Raw genomic sequence first — 22,580 nt, 5'->3', positions numbered from 1 at the left:
TTACATCATAAGATTTCAACCATCAGAAGGGAGGGTAGATTACTACAAGTTTTCTTTGAAATCGAAACAACAGTTACGGAATATTACAGTGACCTCCCCTGAATTAAATATATCGGATATTCAAGCAGATACTGAATACAGCTATATCATTAAAGCAGTTAATTCTGTTGGTGATGAAAGTGCTGAAGTAGAAGGTAGTTTTAAAACAGCAAAATCATCGGGTAGGTTTATAAATGTGCTATTTTCATTCATATATTTATAGATACAAAAATATATGCTCATTTTTAGACCTGATTACATCTTTATAAAATCTTCAGGAAACTGAGTTGAGTTTTTTTTTAGAAATCTTCTGTTAGGGTTTTCTGACATAATAACATTCTGACACAATAAGAGCCGAAACCCGCAGGTACTGTGCTGTTGGGCGCACTAAGCCTTTTAGTGATTATTTTCACCCCTGATGTCCGTTGATAGGGCATCTTGCAAGGGTGATACGGGTACATGATTTATAGGTAAAACTGCATCAGTGGAATCTTCAGGAGAATTAACGTTCGTATAACGCTACATTCATTTTAAAAAGGAACCTATACTAGAGATACAGTGGCTAATTATATTTGATGTTTAAAACAAAGTAGGGGACACTGTGAGGGTGGGGATTTTTAAGAAGGCGGAACGAATGAATCAAATAACACACAGTTCAAGTTCCAAATACAAAGTTCTTTATTAAAATTATAAAAATCAAGTTTCTACCTAACTAGCCTGTTAAATAATTTCTACTACCACTACTATTACTAACTCTACTAACACGCCCTTCCATGACCAATCCTACCACTATCTACATTCTAACTGTTCTCTACATAACTACGTCTGTTCCATTCTACAACCTAACACCTTCTGCCCTCGCTAGCTAATCATGATCTCTCGGCCTAACAGTGGCCCACGCTTCAGTGGTCAGCTGACCGTCCCACGTGACCGGTCAGTTCACGTATTTTTATTGGTCTCTCTCTCTGACTAGTCTGACCAACTTGCTATAGCCTGCTTCTGCTATCTACCTGAGCTCGACGCAACCTTGCGTCATCACAGACACCATTGTGGTATTGTAATCCGTTAGCATTCAGGGGCAAAATCGCCTTCATTTTCCCTATCGTGATCCAGATACTTACCACTTCTGTTTGATATCAGTGTCGAGCACTTACCTTGAATACGAACTCAATACTTTAGGTTAGAAATCTTAATATCTACCGTGCGGCCAGGCTTTTCCTTGGAGATAAAAAAAGAGGACACTTTTATTTAAATATTATATGAATTGTAAATACTTTGTTGAAATAATTTCAGCTGAACTCAACATTGGGATGATAACAGGTGCTACAGTTGGATCCCTTGTGTTTGTTGTTCTTCTTGTTGTTGTTAGTATCTTGATTTATAAAAAAGTAATTAAATGGAATGCAGCAATGAAACAAAATACAAGGTAAAATCGATTTACATCCTAATTAAACAGTTCTGAAATACTTGTTTTAATAAGATCTCTATAAATACAAAATGGGCATATAGTATATGTCTCTTTTTCTCTCTTTTTCTCTCTCTCTCTCTTTCTCTCTCTATTTCTCTCTCTATTTATGTATATATATATATATATATATATATATATATATATATATATATATATATATATATATATATATATATATATATATATATATATATATTCAAATTTCTGTTTTTTACAAAATGGTTTTAGTTAGAAAACAGCATACACGTTTTTAAATGTGTTAACGTTTAGTTAACTTAACCCTTAAATGCATGACTTTTTAATAATGATTGAAAAAAATATTTTTATATTGTTTTGGTGGGTATATGAAGAGTATAGTCAAGTAAAAAAATATTTTTAGTTTAAACATGTTCTTTAATTAAAATCCGAAATGTTGCATGTCTGCAACATCATGTAGTAAGGTGATACTTTTTAAGACAGTTGTTGATCTTGTTACAACAAAGATATATGTTGCACTTGTGGCAAACTGTTTGAGCTTGATGTGAATTTGCACCTGTCACTGCACTATTCCACGAGACTTAGTGTCCACTCAGGTCCAGGAGATCCAGGGTCCATTCTGGTCCTAGAGATCCAGGGTCCACACTTATCCAGGGTCCACACTTATCCAGGGTCCATTCTGGTCCTAGAGATCCAGGGTCCACACTGGTCCAGGAGATCCAGGGTCCACACTGGTCCAGGAGATCCAGGGTCCATTCTGGTCCTAGAGATCCAGGGTCCACACTTATCCAGGGTCCACACTGGTCCATGAGATCCAGGGTCCACACTTATCCAGGGTCCACACTGGTCCAGGAGATCCAGGGTCCATTCTGGTCCTAGAGATCCAGGGTCCACACTGGTCCATGAGATCCAGGGTCCACACTGGTCAAGGATATACAGGGTCCACACTGGTCCAGGGTATCTAGGGTCCACACTGGTCCATGAGATCCAGGGTCCACACTGGTCCAGGATACCCAGGGTCCACACTGGTCCAGAATATCTAGGGTCCACACTGGTCCAGGATATCTAGGGTCCACACTGGTCCAGGATATCCAGGGTCCACACTGGTCCAGGGTATCTAGGGTCCACAGTGGTTCAGGAGATCCATTGTCCACACTGGTCCAGGATATCCAGGGTCCACACTGGTCCAGAATATCTAGGGTCCAAACTGGTCCAGGATATCTAGGGTTCACACTGGTCCAGGGTATCTAGGGTCCACACTGGTCCAGAATATCTAGGGTCCATACTGGTCCAGGATATGTAGGGTCTACAGTGGTCCAGGAGATCTAGGGTCCAAACTTGTCCAGGATATATACGGTCCACACTGGTCCAGGAGATGTAGGGTCCAAACTTGTCCAGGATATATACGGTCCACACTGGTCCAGGATATCTAGAGTCCACACTGGTCCAGGATATCTAGGGTCCACACTGGTCCAGGAGATCCAGGGTCCACACTGGTCAAGGAGATCCAGGAAGATACTCTGGATTACCAAGAGCATCTACTTCATATTGTTCTTCACCTTGATTCACATTGATTTCTTAATGATTATGCTGAAACTAGAAGAAAAACAAGGTACTATATAATCACCAATGCTGATGTATAAAGTAAAAAAAAATAGTGCAGAAGTAGGTCAATTTGCATAACGTTGCAGCACTGCAACCTAAGTTTTGTGAAGATTTTAAAATAAATTATGAATTGATTTTCAAAACAACACATACAATATGTAATACATACCTTAGGTTGTCAGAAACATATTTTTTGAAATTCCAAAACCAGTTTATTTGACTTTGATGAACTTTGAAACGCCAACTAAAAATGCTGATAAAAAAAACCTTGTGAACATGCACAAATTTGAGATCGGCTTGGCGGTAAAACAAATCTAGGTCACTTAGACATGCGCAAGCTGTAGGTTAACATTGTAGCAGTCAAACAACGTGATGCACAGAATAAAACATGTTTAGGCTAATATTTTATGGGAAGGTAACTGGTATGTTGCAGATTTGTATCGGTATGCATTTAAGGGTTAAAAAAAACTGTTTGTTACATGAAAATATTAATACATATCTTTTTCTAAATTTTCATTACCAGGGACCGCAAAGAGCAAGTAGATTCATCAGCCGATGGTAAGTAGAGTTAGTAATTTGTTTCGTGTAGTTTTCCGATGAATGTTAGTGAGCTGAATTCCAATATTTTCACGGTAACTTTAGTTTTGTTTCACTTTACTTTAGTTTTGTTTCTTAGTAATTTCATTCTAAATTTTGACCAACACGTTTTATTTTAACAGATGAAGAGACCTATAATTCTCTCGAGGAAACCTCAAACAGGATGTATGTTAATTCAGGTGAAAATGCCAAGTATGATGCACTACAAGATCTAACTACAAGATCTAAAACCGGAAGAGGATCTAGTCAACTCACCACCGCTGCCCCCAAGGCCACAACAGAATCAGTATATGGATTTACGACTGGTGCCTATCAAAAATACAGAACACAGTTTCAAGAATATTTCAATACATTTAATGAATTCTAGCATTAGTAGTGATTTTCAAGATGGACCTACGAATGAAACTAGTGAACAAAACGACAATAATTTTTTTAGGCTTATTCAAACGTCTGATGTAGAATTTACAAACGAATTCGAAGCATCACATTCCGAATTAGACTCTGTAAACATAATAGGAGAATTCAATGAATACCTTAATGAAATTAGAACCGAGACAGAACCGACGCTTACAATAAAAGCTTGCAACTCCTTGGTGAGACGTTCTATCTGTACAGAAGAAAACAAATATTTTTCGTTTTCTGATGGCAATCTCAATAATACAAGTAATGATAATGTATTCTTTAATGCAGACAAGTATGGTTATCTCATTCCATCAGTTGATGAAGCTAACAACAAAGATGGAATTAATGCCCAAAACGAAATTCAAAACATGCAGAACGGCGGGTACATTAGCTATATAAATCAAAGCATAGATGGCGAAGCACATTCTGTCGACAGTTCTGAACCAAAATACATTCACATAGGCAGCTTTCAAGGCAGTCCTTCTATCCCTGTAATGAGTGACCTAATAGATGATGAGCATGACCAAAGCTATATACACCCCATTGACCCCGATGACCCTTCTCTGCCGATCTCTTACGGATACCATACATGGGATGGGGCAGATGACGTAAGCGATTTTTTTATGTAGAAACAAGTCGGCCTCTTACGTTAGCTTAACTAACAGAGTCAAAAGTGATACTAAATATAACAACGCAATAGAAGCTGACGTTCAAACATTCATAAAAACAATGGATTAATTGTCCGAAAATTGTCGGCTGATATCATTGGCGTATCAACCGTGTAAATAGGAAGGACAAAGTCCATTTGACACCTAGGACCGTGGCCCGCTGAATCGCTTGTGTAAATTAATATAGCCCTTGAAAACAATTAACGCTCATTATTTTTATTTTGTAATGCTTAGATTGAACACCAATATCGAAGCAAGCTACTGATGGCGAAATAAACATTGTAGTTTCAAAAGCATATGAAGGGATACTGTGGTAAGACGTTGCTCAGTCGAAATCGGTGTTTTTAAAAGATAAAAACATGTCTGAGTTGTGACGTGTTTTTTTATGTGGGGTCTGGCTTTTCGTTACGATGTGAGACAGTAGGGAGTGGGAGAGGAAAGATAGAAATTGTCAAATAAAGGTGACATCCTTGATTGATGAAAACGACAGTGACAATGATGGTGATGGTGACGGTGACGGTGTTTGTGATTACGGTTACGGTTACGGTTACGGTTACGGTTATGGTTATGGTTATGGTTATGGTTATGGTTATGGTTATGGTTATGGTTATGGTTATGGTTATGGTTACGGTTACGGTTACGGTTACGGTTACGGTTACGGTTACGGTTACGGTTACGGTTACGGTTACGGTTACGGTTACGGTTACGGTTACGGTTATGGTTATGGTTATGGTTATGGTTATGGTTATGGTTATGGTTATGGTTATGGTTATGGTTATGGTTATGGTTATGGTTATGGTTATGGTTATGGTTATGGTTATGGTTATGGTTATGGTTATGGTTATGGTTATGGTTATTGGTTATGGTTATGGTTATGGTTATGGTTATGGTTATGGTTATGGTTATGGTTGTATGGTTATGGTTATGGTTATGGTTATGGTTATGGTTATGGTTATGTTATGGTTATGGTGTATGGTTATGGTTATGGTTATGGTTATGGTTATGGTTATTGTTATTGTTGTTGTTGTTGTTGTTGTTGTTGTTGTTGTTGTTTGTTATTGTTATTGTTATTGTTATTGTTATTGTTATTGTTATTGTTATTGTTATGTTATTGTTATTGTTATTGTTATTGTTATGTTATTGTTATTGTTATTGTTATTGTGTTATTGTTGTTGTTGTTGTTGTTGTTGTTGTTATTGTTATTGTTATTGTTATTGTTATTGTTATTGTTATTGTTATTGTTATTGTTATTGTTATTGTTATTGTTATTGTTATTGTTATTGTTATTGTTATTGTTATTGTTATTGTTATTGTTATTGTTATTGTTATTGTTATTGTTATTGTTATTGTTATTGTTATTGTTATTGTTATTGTTATTGTTATTGTTATTGTTATTGTTATTGTTTTGTTATGTTATTGTTATTGTTATTGTTATTGTTATTGTTATTGTTATTGTTATTGTTATTGTTATTGTTATTGTTTTTTGTTATTGTTATTGTTATTGTTATTGTTATTTGTTATTGTTATTGTTATTTTTATTGTTATTGTTATTGTTATTTTGTTATTGTTATTGTTATTGTTATTGTTATTGTTATTGTTATTGTTATTGTTATTGTATTGTTATTGTTATTGTTATTGTTATTGTTATTGTTATTGTTATTGTTATTGTTATTGTTATTGTTATTGTTATTGTTATTGTTATTGTTATTGTTATTGTTATTGTTATTGTTTTTGTTTATTGTTATTGTTATTGTTATGTGTTATTGTTATTGTTATTGTTATTGTTATTGTTTTTGTTATTGTTATTGTTATTGTTATTGTATTGTTGATTGTTATTGTTATTGTATTGTTATTGTTATTGTTATTGTTATTGTTATTGTTATTGTTTATTGTTATTGTTTATTGTTATTGTTATTGTTATTGTTATTGTTATTGTTATTGTTATTGTTGTTATTGTTATGGTTATGGTTATGGTTATTGTTATGGTTATGGTTATGGTTATGGTTATGGTGATGGTTTGGGTATGGTTATGGTTATGGTTGGTATGGGTTATGATTTTGGTTATGGTTATGGTTATGGTTATGGTTATGGTTATGGTTATGGTCATGGTCATGGTCATGGTCACGGTCACGGTCACGGTCACGGTCACGGTCACGGTCATGGTCACGGTCATGGTCATGGTCATGGTCATGGTCATGGTCATGGTCATGGTCATGGTCATGGTGGTCATGGTCATGGTCATGGTCATGGTCATGGTCATGGTCATGGTCATGGTCATGGTCATGGTCATGGGTCGATGGTCATGGTCACGGTCACGGTCATGGTCACGGTCATGGTCATGGTCATGGTCATGGTCATGGTCATGGTCATGGTCATGGTCATGGTCATGGTCATGGTCATGGTCATGGTCATGGTCATGGTCATGTAAAATATCAAATGTAGTTTGCTGACGTAGACAAGTCCAATCACAAAATGATGAACAATCTTTATTTAATGCGTTGTTTTAACATCCCATATTATATTTTATTTGAGTTTTTATATTTCAAGAAAGTAGGGCCTATATGTAATTGAAATGTATGTTATAATGTTAGACTACACATATTTTTATTATTCATTTGCTTGCTATGATATCCAATGTACAATTTTAAAATGATGCGAAGTGTTTTTTTTAAAATAAAACAATGTTTATTTTGTTTTAATTATTAAAATTAAATAATGCAGGACATTTAAATTTTGAATAAAAAATTAAACTGTATATAATGTCCTACACATTTATTGTACCAATACACAGCCAATGTTGCCTTTTATTGCAACTTTTTTTTTTTTTTTTTTAAACTAACGTTTGTTTTATAGCTAGCTTTCTTTGCTAGTTATGCTAATTTAAATATGATTACACACAATTTTATTTTTCAAAATGTACTTTAAATGTACTACTTATTTTTCTTCAGATGTGATTGCTTGATGACAAAAAAATTACATTGGAGATTTTAATATCATTATTTTTAAATGTTTAATGTATGTCCGTTCGATCTTTGCTTTGAAGCGTGTGGCAGAACTAATAACTCTAGTTTCACATACTTCTAAGGCAACACATTCGTTCAGACTTTCTAGATATTTTACAAGCAATAGTTTTTTGCTTCTTCTCGATTGGCAAAATTGTATATACCCTACTTAATAATTTCCAAATTGTTTAGAACTATTAAGTTTTCACGATACAAAGATATCTCTAAATTTTATAAAAATTTTTAAATTTAAGATTTGTTTTACACTTTGACCAATTACTAAGTTAAAATATTATTAATTATTTTTTTTAAATAGCAAATGATTTTGTAAATAAGCTGATACGTAATAATATAAATTAAAATTTATATAACGTTAATTAAAGGGAAATATCACTCAAAATGATTTAAAGAGTTTTTTTCTTTTATTATTTTCTTATCTTTCAAAATAAACCGGGAGTGATCTTCCCAAACTTTCTCGAATATTCTTATATAACTTGGAATATAGACATGATTTTTAATTACTTAAACTTTTAAAAATAGAATAGAATCTCATAGAAAAAAGAATTGCGCACCAAGCGAACGCCAAAACAAAATGTGCATAATAGTGCGCAATATTGTTAGTACTTTATAAATTTACATACGTATTTTGAGAAATCGGAAATAGCGTAAGTTAGTAATTCCGGTCAACGGAAATTACTCAAAATTTGATAGAAGGTAGAGAATTAGATCTTTAACTTACGTGTGAAATTTCATTTATCTGTCTGAAATAGTACTCAAGTTATAGGCTTTCAAAAAAATAAAAAGGAGAAAAAGGACCACTTCCGGTTATCGGAAATCGCACAATAGTTGATACGGATCTACGATTTTGACAAAATACTTATATATGAAATTTCATCAACCTAGCTATAACGTTATTCAAGTTATCGTGTTTACACACAGACAGACAGACAGACACACACACACACACACACACAAACACACAGACATACGGACAAGATCGCAAAATTATGTTTTTCCGTATCAGTGAGGTGTAAAATCTCGATTTCCTTTTTTTGCACGATTACAAGACTTTCTCTATACTTCGTATATACGAGAAAGTAAAAAGACAGTTTTTCCTCTAAAAATCCACGAAGATATTGTATAAAAACAACAAAGGAATGACAATATTGAGAAGAAGATTTTGATGATTATTTATATTTACACCATGCCTGAAAGTAAGAAAAGGTCTTTCTTAGTTAAAATAATAGGTTTAAAGCTTACAAGTTAAAGGATATTACATTGTGGTAATATTCGAATGCAATATAACGTTAACACAGTTGTTAGCCTATGTGTGCCGGAAGTTATTGATTTCTATAACTGCTAGAATCTAGATCTAGAATCTAGACTACATTTATTAATTTATATCTAGATTCTAGATCTAATCAGAAAATATAAGATCTATCTAGACTAGATCTAGTTTCCTATTTAGTACTGAATCACAACTGAAAAGTGTTAAAAAAACCATGCACCTCTCGAATACTTTCATTTATTTGCAGTGTTTGCTTGTTTTAATTTTAGTTTTTGTTGAAAATATCAGCGCTGAAAACGAAGACAAGAAACTGCAAATCGGAATTAAAAAAGAGTTGATCCAGAAAAATGTAAAATCAAATCTAGGAAAGGAGATGTGTTGCATATGCATTACACAGGAAAGTTGGAAGATGGTACTGAGTTTGACAGCAGCATTCCCAGAAAAGAGCCTTTTGTATTTACTCTAGGAACTGGACAGGTTATTAAAGGAGGGGATCAGGGTCTTCTGAACATGTGTGACGAAGAGAAACGCAAGCTGGTTATTCTTTCAGATATGGGCTATGGAAATTGAGGGGCTCCTCCTAAAATACCTGGAGGTGCAACATTAATTTTTTTAAAAGAGCTTCTTTAAATAGAAAGGACGAGCTTTAGTTATTTTGTTTAAAAAAATTTTGTCCAAAACTTGTTGCTTTAAATATAAATCATATTATTGTGTAGACTAAAATATATTTCAATACAAGTTATAATGTAAAAGTCTGTAATTAAATGCATCTTTGACTTTTAATCTATTTTGTTCTTTAAAGGAAATCTTATTGTATGTATATTAAATCTAAGAACATAATTTTCCTTTACTTTATAATTTACTTTCAAGTTAACATTCACTAACTTTTAATTACTTGCTTTTTTGTGTGCCTTTTCCAACTCTCAGTGAAGCCAAGGTCATTTATAACATCTTTCTATTCATTTCTATGCTTTCCTATATTCCTTCCATTATTTTCATGTCTTCAATTTCTTTGCAACAATTCACTTCTTTTAGTTTGGTTAAAGTAAGTACTACATGAATTTAAAAAAAAAACTAACGTAGTTTATGTTGGTTATAGGTTTTTTTTAGTATTAAAAATTCAAATGTGTTATTGTTTTTAATATATCACGAATGCGTTTAAAACACTTGTTCATTCACAAAAAATGTAAAGGATTTTATATTTCAAAATACATTTCTCAATACACTTTAAAAAAAAAACCACAGTTGATACTAAATGTCTAATAGTAATAGGCCTACTACTTCTACAATTAACTGAAAACAGCGAAACACTAATAAAGAAATACTTTTAATAATTCTATTAAACTGAAAGATAAAAAAACAATGAGTGGTATGATAACAGTTATGGGTCGGGAGTTCGTTAGTGAAGAAAGGTGGAATAAGAATTGACTAAGCTCGTAATCTGTCTAAGACTCTGGAATTCGACATCAATAAGCTGCTAATAAACTATGATAAATCAACAGGTATTCGATGGTACTATTGAATCATTTATACTTAGTTTAGATGAAATATTTGTTCGTGTTTTCATTCCATGTTGTTTTCATGAAGCTGTATCTTAGGACTTGACCTAGACTACAGGGGAATCTTACAAATCATAAGATAAAAAACCATTTTATTGCAGCTAGAAGGCATATACTTTTATACTGGATAATTATTAATGTTTTAGGAATTCAAACATCTGGAATTGTTACTTTACTTTATTTCCTGTTTCTAGAAAACAGACATTACATGTACCATTCAGCTGATTTTTTTTAAATTTTATTTTTAGTTTCTGTTTCTGCGACGTGGGCTTATAAAGAAATAGCATGGTCAGCAATATGCTCAACAGCCTTAACTTTTCATCATTATAAAGATTGAGTATGTGTTTGTTTATATTTTCCACTTTTTTTTAGTAATTCGTTCTAAATGCAGTTAACATATAATCAGTTAAAATTTGAAACAAATATAAGCCTCATACTGTTTATTATTTATTTGATTATAGTAACCTAACATATAAACACATGTAAAGGACACCTCTATCAATCACTGTTTAAGTGATATATATATATTAAGAAGTCTATATTGAAAGCCAGCAATTGAAAACAAACTAAGAAATCTTTACTACAAATTGTTTATTTACATTGGCACGTATTAAGTACAAGAATTGCTTAAGAAGTAACGAATTACTTTCTCTCTTTCCAATCAAACAAATAAACTTTTTTGTCTTTTCTGTGTAGTTTTGTAACTTTCCTATTTCTATAAACAGGGACTACCAACTGACGCTATGATTGTTTACATTCTAGAAAAGACAAAAAACTAAAATACATCTGTTTTTTTGCGATACAGACAAACCACTTGTGATCGAAGACCCCCCCCCCCACTCACCACCCCATGACAAACCACCTTTGATAAAGGACCTTATGCTGAGAAAACACCTGTGGTCAAACCCTCTATGGCCAAAGCCCCTATGGGAAAAGCCCCGTTATAGTCAAAACCCCGCTGTGGCCAAAGCCCCTATGGTCAAAGCCCCTATGGTCAAAGCCCCTATGGTCAAAGCCCCTCTGTGGTCAAACCACCTATTGTCAAACCCCCTATGGTTAAAGCACCTGTGGTCAAAGGCCGCACACTGAAGAAGCAATCATATTTCTTTATCAAACCACACTCCACTATAATTTAATCGACTAGAATTAGGGTTAGAGGTACCTCCAATGTGGGGATGGAAAGACCCCCAGCTACACCCCAGTCTGTAGACCAGAGCCCCAGAGCTGCCTGGACAGGTACACGTTGTGTACGTGTACCTTGTCCGTCTACCCTCCACCACCTGCCTGTGTACCCAGTGACCAACAGAGACCTGCTTAACACAGCCATGAGGATGTGACACTATAATGGTCAGCTTTTCTACATGTTTACGACTCTTGTATTTTTCACTGACTTTCTTCCATAGACCTTTACTCCGGTCCACCATCTTCTTTAGTTTATCACCTATGTCTAAGTCATGAGACACACAATACAAAAAACACAAGTCTTCTTTAGTATTTGAATCACCCACCGCCGAACCATAGATCTTTAACACAGGACTTTGATTATCATCAAACCATAATCTACAGGTAGACTGCCTCGCCTCACTCTCATTAAAAATGACATGTCTGGCTGTCACTGCGACAACCCCCCACCACACTTTGCTGGGTGTGTCTGAAAAGTCACATTCAGGACAAGGACAACTCATGTCATCGTCTTCTCCCTCTGTGTATTTCTTCACCCACAACACCTTTCCAGTCCCCGTCCTCAGTGAGTTCTGTCCCTTGATGTTGTAGCCAGGATATGGATCTGTAGTCCCTGGTAAAAACTCTGGTCTATCTGGACTGGTGTACTTAACGGCTATCCTGATCGTTAGGTCAGCTAGGCCTTTTGTAAAGTGATACAGGTCATTGTCACGGTAATCAGAAGGAAAATGTTCAAGACTAAACTGATTTACAGGTATAAAAATTTTATGGATAGGATTTTTTTCACAGTTTGCCAGGTGTGAGGGTAGATCTGTCTCACGTTGACCTTGAAGACATTCTTGCACTTCATGTTTACCTGTACAGGTAACAAAACACGTTTACATTAACATTTCATTCTCTATTTAACTTAATTTAAGATACATAAAACATTATAACTATAAGTTACCACCACTAACCTCTCAAACATTTCCACTATGCAATAAAAAACACTACATATCGTTTCGACACAAGGATTTCGATATCACCAAACCATTAAAGACAATGACATTGCTAATTAAATCACTGTTTCTACATACAAAGAAAATAAAAATACTTTACCTGTAAAATATTTTGATAGATCTTCTTCACTTGCCATGATTGTGTAGTCACCTTCAGATATTTTTGTATCTGCAAATGAATTGTATTATCCAATATTTATCAAATCGAAAATTAAAGAAGTTAATGATATTTTCTCAAATATTAATGTCTATGACAATTAAGTACCAGTACAACTTTATCAATGATATAACTATTTTATAGGCCTATAAATAAAAACAAAATATTGATAAGACAAAAAGAATCCTACACTTCTGAAAGCTCCTGAAGATTAAATAGTAATACAATCGTTAACCAACATACTAGATACAGATACTGCGCTATAAAATTCATACTTAATTTAAGACAACATTAGAGACAAAAATCAACCAGTTTGTTTAAAAGATCATTCCGGGTTTAAAGAGAAAATAAACTGTAACACCGTCATCAGCACGAGGCTCCAGAATTGCAATAATTTCGGTAGAACTGTCTTTAGCATAAAGTAAAAGAAGACATTGTGTGTGATAAATTAAGAACAATTAAAGAACAACACAACAAATAAGTAATCCACTGGTACGAAAAAAACAAGGTCAAAGGTCAGCACATCTTAGTGATGTCACGACTATCAGTCTCTTGAAACTGCAATCTATTGTCCAAACACTGCGATGTACACAAAAAAAAAAAAAAAAAAAAAAAAAAAAAAAAAAAAAAAAAAAAAACACGCTGTTCCATCAGATTTTACAAATTTAATTTTATATTCTAATAAAGTGGGAGTGATCTCCCCTAAACTTTCTCAAAGTTTCTTGTCACATGATACAATGGTATCGCGAGTCTCTTACATGCAGTGTCACCCTGTGATAGCCACTTTAGTAAAACATGTAGTCTAGTGATGAAAAGATTAGCTAACTTGTTGCATCAATTAACAAGATAACTGTTATGTTCCAAACAGGATTTATACATTTTGCGATAGCCTGCACGCAAACACATAATGCTGAAACACATTTCATACATGCATACAGCCATATTATTCGGACCACATTATAAAGCTATATAATACACACAGAAATCTAAATTACGCAGGCATGCAGCAATGTCAACCATAGTATACACACAGCAGCTTTGATATACTCGCAGACAGCCATATAGTACAGCGATATTATTTTTAAACAGGCATTAAGTCACATTAGTCACGTCCTATAATATACGCAGACGGCTATATTAAATAACAAGACAATACAAATATACACTCGGAGATAGTATTTTACATCATACATACAAGCAGCAATACTGCAAACACAATGTCAGCTATATGATGCACATAGGCAGCCATGTTATATACACATCGACATCCATAGTATAAAAACATATAGCAATCTTTAACTCATAGACAGCCATGTTATACATACAAACAGCCATAGTATATATACAAAAATACATTATACGTGCAGGGAATAATAGTATACAGAAATAGAGCTATTTTATACATACAGGCATCCATTACGTGCATACAGAAAGCCATATTACACACAGAAACATCCATGTCAAACACACAAAGAGCCTTATTATATACACACATCAGACATAAGTTACCCACAGACAGCTATGTCGTTCACCTAGACTACAATAATAAGCAAGATAACGAATGAATTGGCTCTTTATATAAACGGTAACTAGGAAGTGTGTAACTATAACGTGTATCACGTAGGTAGAGGAAATAGGTCACAATGGGATTTTTTTTAGATAGATAGTAGATTAGTCTACATCCTGAACACGTATAGCTAACGTAAATAGACGTTGGAATAATTGGAGAGACACACATCCTACTGTAACATCCTAAAGAGTATATATATATATATATATATATATATATATATATATATATATATATATATATATATATATATATATATATTTATATATATATATATATATATATATATATATATATATATATATATATATATATATATATATATATATATATATATATATATATATATATATCGCTTGATGAAGATAATGTGTACGCTATTACTTATACATTTTTAAACATTAGAATTTCTAGTAGATTGATGAATAAATAGGAAGGCATTGTTCGCGTTATCGCTAGCCTCCTGTTTCTGTGTTAAAGTACTTAACAGAGATGGAGAAGGCATTATTTTATAGACGAGTTGAGAGGGGGTGGGGTCTGGCGAGATGGGGTTTATCCAAACTCCCACACTCAAGTTCCCAGAACAAGAACACTTACGTTAGCGTTAACAATTAACAATACCATCTTTTATTTATTTTTAAATTAATGTCAGAGTAACATTAATTAGATTGACTTCAGATAAAAACCGTTTCTACTAATTAAGTTTTGTTTTTACAATTTAATTAAGTTTTAACGCTTTTAATAGACGTTAGTCCAAGCAAAAAAGAAACGTTTTGGATACAACAAATTATTTTGCGCTTTATTCAATAAACGACATTGTATCGTTTCTATGTCCTGACTAAATTACAGCTTGGTTTAAGATCAAAACTAGACTAATTCATGAAATTTGAATAAAACTAAAGCTGGGGTCGCGCCAATGAGAGTCAGCCGCTACTTTACCGTAGATGTGATGGGTGTCAACTCTGATTAGCTATCAAGAAAATTTTCCAACTCCATCCTTGAAACAAATGCATGTGCTTATGATGAAGCACTTATATAAAAGTAACAAATATTTATATAGGCTCTGTATATATATATATATATATATATATATATATATATATATATATATATATATATATATATATATATAATATTACTATTTGTGTGAGCTTTTGTGAATGATTACTTCCGAGCGTATGTGTCTTTGCGCACGTGGGTGTGTGTGTATTAAGTGAACTGTAGACAGTGTACTAAAATGCATTCGTATTTAAATGGGCATTTTATAGTTTTCTTTACAACAAAATGAATGTAAATTAACAATTTATTATTAGATATTTAATTGGCTATTAAATAAACGATTCGGCCTCTAACGCTAAGTTTAAATATACATCGTTAATTTTCTTTAGTTTTGTTTTTGACTTTACGTCCATTTAGAAGAGAATATGGTTGGGGGATGGGGTGGGAGGGAGTAGTGGGGGAGACTCTATCTTCAATGAAGTGAGGTCATCATAGGGCGGCTGCCAAATAAAGCGTGGTGTGTTTAACGTAGATAACGTATCGCATAAGCATCTTCATTTTGACATCCTTTAGCACAAGTGTTCTGTGAAGTGGTCGTTTCGTACTGCAGTGTCAAAGTCACAAAACCAAGTCGGTCTTCAATGACGAAATACAAGCACACACACACACACACACACACATATATATATATATATATATATATATATATATATATATATATATATATATATATATATATATATATATATATATATATATATATACATACATAAACTATATGCTATGAGTCAATTTGAATGGGAATAAATAGTTGTGCAAATGAATAATGAAGGCATTTATCATGACGAAAATCTAAATCAGCGACGTCTCCGTGTTAGTTTGGAGAAACGGGTTAAAAATAGAACGAGTTTCGTCTTATAATCTTCGTGTAAGGAACTCTGATCAAGTTAGAAACTGAAGCCGTCTAAGTATTGAAGGCTGCCTAGTCTCTGTGTCTAAGCAGTCTGCTACAAATTGTGAAAGAAAGCATCATTGTGTATATGACATATGATACATGGCCCCGGGCGCCGGCCTTAGGGGGGCGCAAAAATGGGTTGGAAAACCAAATTGAAAGTTTGAGAGGGGTGTGTAAATCAAAAGTTTATGGGGGGGGGGGGGGGGATGCAAATCGAAAGTTTGTCCCCGGGGCGCCAGAAAGGGTTGCTACGCCTCTGATGTACAAGCACTCGAATAAATATATAAATATAGAGTGACACTTTAAAAATGTTTTCCATTTTAAAATGAAAAAAAAGTGTCAATAAAAATATAAATTGGATGCTGTCATACAAAGCTGCCTTAAATATATTTCTTCTATAGTGGCAGCAGCAACGCTCGACGAATACACTCATATATATATATATATATATATATATATATATATATATATATATATATATATATATATATATATATATATATATATATATATGTATGTATGTATATATATATATATATATATATATATATATATATATATATATAACAAAATGCAGTGGTGGCGCTTTTTTTGTTTTGACGGGGCCGTTTTGTCATTAGGTGTTTTGACGCCGCATGTGTATCTATTATTGCTAAAAATTACATTAGATATTGATATTACTTTGCTTAACTTTTAAATAATAATTAATGTATTAATAGTTAGGATAGATCATCCAGGTATTTTAGACCTGGCGTTAAGCTCAAAGCTGTACATGTATAGAAACATTAGTGAAGTAATTAATACTATAATCTATTTTTAATGAAGATGCAGTTATGTGGTATTCGCTTTTCTTGAATCTGAAATGACCACTATGCTATAAAGTGTTAACGTTAAATGAAGAGAAAGACAAGTTTTTTTTTTAAACGAACTGTATAGACTAACACAGATTGAGTAATATAGGAATTCTCACACTTTTAGAACACCAATTTTTTTTTTTTTAAATTTTTATGAAATAAACATTTTGACAGAACAATGTATGTCATGCTGACGTAGCTAGCAGTTAAGCGTTAGAGACCAGGACATAGATATAGATATGTTCTTGGTACTACGATTAGAGAAAAATAAACACAATTACACAATCCCATAGGCTGCTTTATTCAAATTAGCTTCCTGTATAAAAGTAGCATTTATACTTATCTCTTCACACTCGCTGGATTGTCTAGCTTTGAGTGACCGACCACTTACCAAAAATTGTGCGAAAAAAATTCATGTAAGTAATTACCTTAGTCCATATGTTTAGGAATAACTTATTTTTTCTTTGGTTTTTTAAAATGTTAACATTTTACTTCGCTAAATAAATGGTAAAAAACACAGATGTTATTCACAAAATTGGATTTACTATTATTAGCATTGACAATTTTAGTGGAAAAACGTGGTCATTTTATAGAATGATATATATACATGTATGCCTTATATATATATATATATATATATATATATATATATATATATATATATATATATATATATATATATATATATATATATATATATATATATATATATATATATATATATATATATATATATATATATATATATATATATATATATATATCGTGTGTCAGTCAGTCATCGCTATAGATTTTGGAACCATAAATGTAAAGATATCACATGTAGTTATTTTTAGTTCCGATGCTGTGTCTTATTATAAGTAATAAAGTAGGGTTTGTTTATATAACGACTTAAATTTATTTAATAGCTGCCACTGTTTTTATGCTTTTGCATAACGTAAAGAAAATATTAAATACACGCAAATTGCTAAAACATATTAAAAATATTGTGTTTGTGTTGTGTTTGTGTTGTGTTTGTGTTGTGTTTGTGTTGTGTTTGTGTTGTGTTTGTGTTGTGTTGTGTTTGTGTTGTGTTTGTGTTGTGTTTGTGTTGTGTTTGTGTTGTGTTTGTGTTGTGTTTGTGTTGTGTTTGTGTTGTGTTTGTGTTATATTTGTATTGTGTTTGTGTTGTGTTTGTGTTGTGTTTGTGTTGTGTTTGTGTTGTGTTTGTGTTGTGTTTGTGTTGTGTTTGTGTTGGTGTTGTGTTTGTGTTGTGTTTGTTTTGTGTTTGTGTTGTGTTTGTGTTGTGTTTGTGTTGTGTTTGTGTTGTGTTGTGTTTGTGTTGTGTTATGTTTGTGTTGTGTTCGTGTTGTGTTTGTGTTGTGTTTGTGTTGTGTTGTGTTCGTGTTGTGTTTGTGTAGTGTTTGTTTTGTGTTTGTGTTGTGTTTGTTTTGTGTTTGTGTTTGTGTTGTGTTTGTGTTGTGTTTGTGTTGTGTTTGTGCTGTGTTTGTGTTGTGTTTGTGCTGTGTTTGTGCTGTGTTTGTGTTGTGTTTGTGTTTCCCCCTTATCATCACGATCAAAAAATGATCTCCACAAAGATTAAAAACATCAATCCAAATACATGCCAATTTTGTACATGTTAGTGTTACATGTACAAAATAAGATGTAAATATTATTAATAACGTAAACATCTTTTTCTGTTTAAAGAATATTGGGACAAAAAACTATGAATTATCAACGAGTTTTCGTAATTGTGGTGCTATTCCTGAGCACAAAAGAAAGTAAAGGTAAGTGTCCTTTACAACAGAATAAGGAAGATATATATATATATATATATATATATATATATATATATATATATATATATATATATATATATATATATATATATATATATATATATATGTGTGTGTGTATATATATATATATATATATATATATATATATATATATATATATATATATATATATATATATATATATATATATATATATATATATATATATATATATATATATTATTGAGAAGAAGAATGGGTTTGTCGCTAATCAGCTTCCTAATGACGTGGTCTCTAAGGTTAGGTATACCTCTGCTATTGATAGTGATTTGCATCGTGTTGCGTGGAAAAGAACAGGACAATCATCCTTAGACTGGTCTAAGGTGACTGTTATTCCTGAAAAGGATGGAGCCATGGTTTACATTAAGCTGCTAGTGCCGTAACATTAGCAGCTCCTCTCAACAGCTTTTGCCAGAGGAATCACGAAAGTGGGTGCAACCATATTGTAGATGTTGCTTTGACTCTAGTGTATATGTGCGAGTGGAGTAAATTTCTCTTTGTTTGTGTCAAACCTCGGTAAAACCTCATTGGCTATGGTACCGCCACTGCGCAAAGCTCAAAAGTAAATTTCTGTTAAATTATGTATGTGTTTATGTAGCTGACAGCTAATCCGTGATTAGAAAGCAATATAGCAAAATAATTGACTTCATCGCCAAGTGCTCATTATCTAAATTAATGACATAAACAATTAATATTGAAGATATTACAAACAAATTTAATTTTCTAACTCTGTTTCTTCAATCTTTCCGTTTGCGAATAGGCTTGGGGTATTATAGTCGTTCACTAAATTGAAGCAGGCGCGTTCGCCGGCGCCCCGGCAGGGTTCGATTTAACGCCCTGGGCTATCCTGTGAGCGCTATGGTGCATAATTTAAACAGTGCAATACTATGGATAAAATAGGTTACTATAGTCTTTAGCTGAATCGAATCATGACGTCCTCCGGCGCCCCGACAGTTTGCTATTTGGCACAGCGGGCGCTGTCGTGTTCGCTATGGCGCCTACTTTCGTTAAAGTGAGTGTTTTCTTTGTGATTGTTTTTGTTTGTTTGTTGTTCAGGTTAATGTTTGTATTTATGTTTGTGATTTCGTTTGGGATTGTATTGGTGTCTGCGTTTGTGTTATGTTTCCGTTTTTTACATTATTAAAGTTAATCAATTACTACAGCGGTCTAAAAACTAAAAACTTCAACGATTTAAGTGTTTTTATTAATTATGTTCTCAAAGCATCCCCGTGCCCAAGTAAGGATTGGTTTTATTTTGCTTCAAGCTGCTACTACCTATATATGAAGGCAAAAACGTGGCATGATGCTCAGGAAATTTGCTCAATCATTGGTTCAAACCTCGTTATCTTGAACTCGGAAAAGGAGATCGATTTTCTCAACAGTCGGGTAAATAATATTTTTGGAACCTTTATAGATAAACCATTAATCTTAATCTTAATAATGCGCCCTTAATCTACTGTTTTGTATTTTTTCAGGGTATAACATATGTCTGGATAGGTTTACATAGACTCACATTTAACAACCCGTGGACGTAAGCGTAACTATATATATGTATATATATATATATATATATATATATATATATATATATATATATATATATATATATATATATATATATATATATATATATATATATATATATATATATATATATATATATGTTTCAGCATGTTTAAATAGATTTTTAACATTTCTCCAAATTAAAAACAAAGCAAAGAAATACATGTTAAGAGTGACATTAGGTTGGCGTTAACAAAAACTAAACCGCGAATGTTAAGGACGATTAATAGCATGCAATTTTACTCATCCTATTAAAACAGTTAAAAACGTAAATGTCCCATTCCAACCTAACGATCTATAGGGCACGTGAAGTAGAGTTCACTTGCTTCTGTGCCCCCGGCTTATGAAGAGATGGTATGGTCAGCATTATGCCCAGCCGCCTTTACTTTCCCCTAACGGTCTACTAACTTGAACCCGGCTTCGAACACGAAAGGTACGGGCTAGTAGTCAAGCTCTCTACCGCTAGACCACTTCGCTCACAATAGTTACCAAGAATAATTCATAATGAAAGTCAACTAGAAAATCTTATTTGACTGCTTATTAGTTTTCTTACTTTTTTCGATTGCATACAAGTTGGTTATTAAAATGTTTTTAATGCAATTGGTTAAAATAACATTATAAACTTACACAATAATTTCTAAACTTGCCAACAGGTGGGTGGATATGACTGCGCTTAATATTAGACGATGGGATCTCGACCAGCCTGGCAATGATGGAGAAAATTGCTGCTTAGCTCATTCGTTTGGTAAGTCGTTTCATTGTTGTTGTATTAATAATACATGCTACTTGAATTAAACAACAATTAGACAATGCACTCCGATAATAAATTGGACTAAAATTTGATAAAGAATACATGTTTTATGAATAAAGTAAAATTTCCTGAAATAAGTGGGCTTCATACTACTATTTCGCACTATTATAGACGCATCGTTGTGTTCATTTGGTGCGCAATATCTTATAGTCATACATATCTACTGTATTAAACATTTTAAAGTTTTGGAGAAAAAAGCATAAAACGTTTTAATAACAAGCTTTTATGTAATATAGCGGGAGAGATCTCTCCTAAACTTTCTCAAATATTCTTAAATAACAATATAGGGGATAGCAATTCGAGATATAGACATAATTTATAATCCATTTTTAGTTACTAAAACTTTTAAAAAATATAATAGAATCTCGTAGAAAAACGGATTGCGATCCAAGTGGCTGTCACAAAATGTGTATACTAGCGCGGAACATTAGTACTTTATAAATTCTTTTTCTGTTTTTGAGAAATCGGAACATGGCGTAAATTATTACTACCGGTCAACGGAAATAACTATATTTTGACATAAGGCAGATAATTCGACCTTTTGATTATATGTGAAATTTCGTTTATCTGTCTGATACATAACTAAAGTAATAGGCTTTTGAAAAAAAACCAAAAGTAGGACAAGTTCCACTTACGTTTACTGGAAATCTCTGAAAAAAATGAGACAGAACTACAAATTTTACATCAATCTTATATATGAAATTTCATCAACTATCAGAGATTTACGGTAACCGGAATCAAGCTTATTCTAATGTTGGTTTTTAAAAGCCTATAACTTGAGTAGGAGCCTACTATTTCAGCTAGATAGACGAAATTTTACATATAAGTTGAGCTGATTTTCTTGACAAATTTAGAGTTATTTCCGTTTACCTGAAAGTGTACATTACGAATATGATCTTAAACACATGTATAAAATTTAGCCAATGTAACCAAAATTGTAAAAATAACAGACAAAAGTAAACAAAAATAGAAAGACAAACAGACAGACAGACAGACAGATAGACAGACAGACAGACAGACAGACAAACAGACAGACAGACAGACAGACAGACAGACAGACAGACAGACAG

At 32.8% G+C, this 22,580-nt stretch overlaps 3 protein-coding genes across 3 annotated transcripts in view; 2 read left to right on the top strand and 1 right to left on the bottom strand.

Annotated features, from left to right (window-relative positions):
- Nucleotides 1–3,870: 3,870 nt before the first annotated feature.
- Nucleotides 3,871–9,615, top strand: LOC131956197 (peptidyl-prolyl cis-trans isomerase FKBP9-like). The gene is made up of 4 exons (XM_059320614.1): nucleotides 3,871–3,877; nucleotides 4,376–4,695; nucleotides 5,010–5,068; nucleotides 9,411–9,615. Exons 1-4 carry the CDS (start codon nucleotides 3,871–3,873, stop codon nucleotides 9,613–9,615), a joined length of 591 nt encoding a protein of 196 aa, XP_059176597.1.
- Nucleotides 9,616–11,701: 2,086 nt separating this feature from the next.
- LOC131956196 (uncharacterized) lies at nucleotides 11,702–14,472 on the bottom strand. Its single transcript, XM_059320612.1, has 3 exons — nucleotides 14,455–14,472; nucleotides 12,885–12,953; nucleotides 11,702–12,642 (listed from the first exon to the last, which is right to left on the bottom strand). Exons 2-3 carry the CDS (start codon nucleotides 12,919–12,921, stop codon nucleotides 11,702–11,704), a joined length of 978 nt encoding a protein of 325 aa, XP_059176595.1. The 5' UTR covers nucleotides 12,922–12,953; nucleotides 14,455–14,472.
- Nucleotides 14,473–17,647: 3,175 nt separating this feature from the next.
- The window catches only part of LOC131956195 (CD209 antigen-like), a 10,774-nt gene continuing 5,841 nt past the window's right edge, over nucleotides 17,648–22,580 (top strand). The window contains exons 1-5 of the mRNA XM_059320611.1: nucleotides 17,648–17,735; nucleotides 19,006–19,085; nucleotides 20,359–20,522; nucleotides 20,612–20,667; nucleotides 21,353–21,444. Coding sequence (XP_059176594.1) covers nucleotides 19,025–19,085; nucleotides 20,359–20,522; nucleotides 20,612–20,667; nucleotides 21,353–21,444 — 373 coding nt within the window. The 5' untranslated portion in view covers nucleotides 17,648–17,735; nucleotides 19,006–19,024. The remainder of the gene's footprint in view (nucleotides 17,736–19,005; nucleotides 19,086–20,358; nucleotides 20,523–20,611; nucleotides 20,668–21,352; nucleotides 21,445–22,580) is intronic.

This window comes from Physella acuta, unplaced genomic scaffold (genome assembly GCF_028476545.2).
Source record: "Physella acuta isolate Inbredline_101_S28 unplaced genomic scaffold, ASM2847654v3 ptg001133l, whole genome shotgun sequence".
Lineage (NCBI taxonomy): Eukaryota > Metazoa > Mollusca > Gastropoda > Physidae > Physella > Physella acuta.
This window is presented reverse-complemented; position numbering and strand designations above follow the sequence as displayed.

Excerpts from the sequence above, each read along its gene's own strand:
- LOC131956196 (XM_059320612.1), bottom strand. The coding sequence starts at position 12,921 with ATGGCAAGTGAAGAAGATCTATCAAAATATTTTACAG. Across the intron at positions 12,643-12,884 it reads TCTATCAAAATATTTTACAG|GTAAACATGAAGTGCAAGAA; the intron begins GTAAAGTATTTT and ends TTACCTGTACAG.
- LOC131956197 (XM_059320614.1), top strand. Across the intron at positions 4,696-5,009 it reads CATGGGATGGGGCAGATGAC|CAAGCTACTGATGGCGAAAT; the intron begins GTAAGCGATTTT and ends CCAATATCGAAG. Across the intron at positions 5,069-9,410 it reads GCATATGAAGGGATACTGTG|GAAAGGAGATGTGTTGCATA; the intron begins GTAAGACGTTGC and ends AATCAAATCTAG.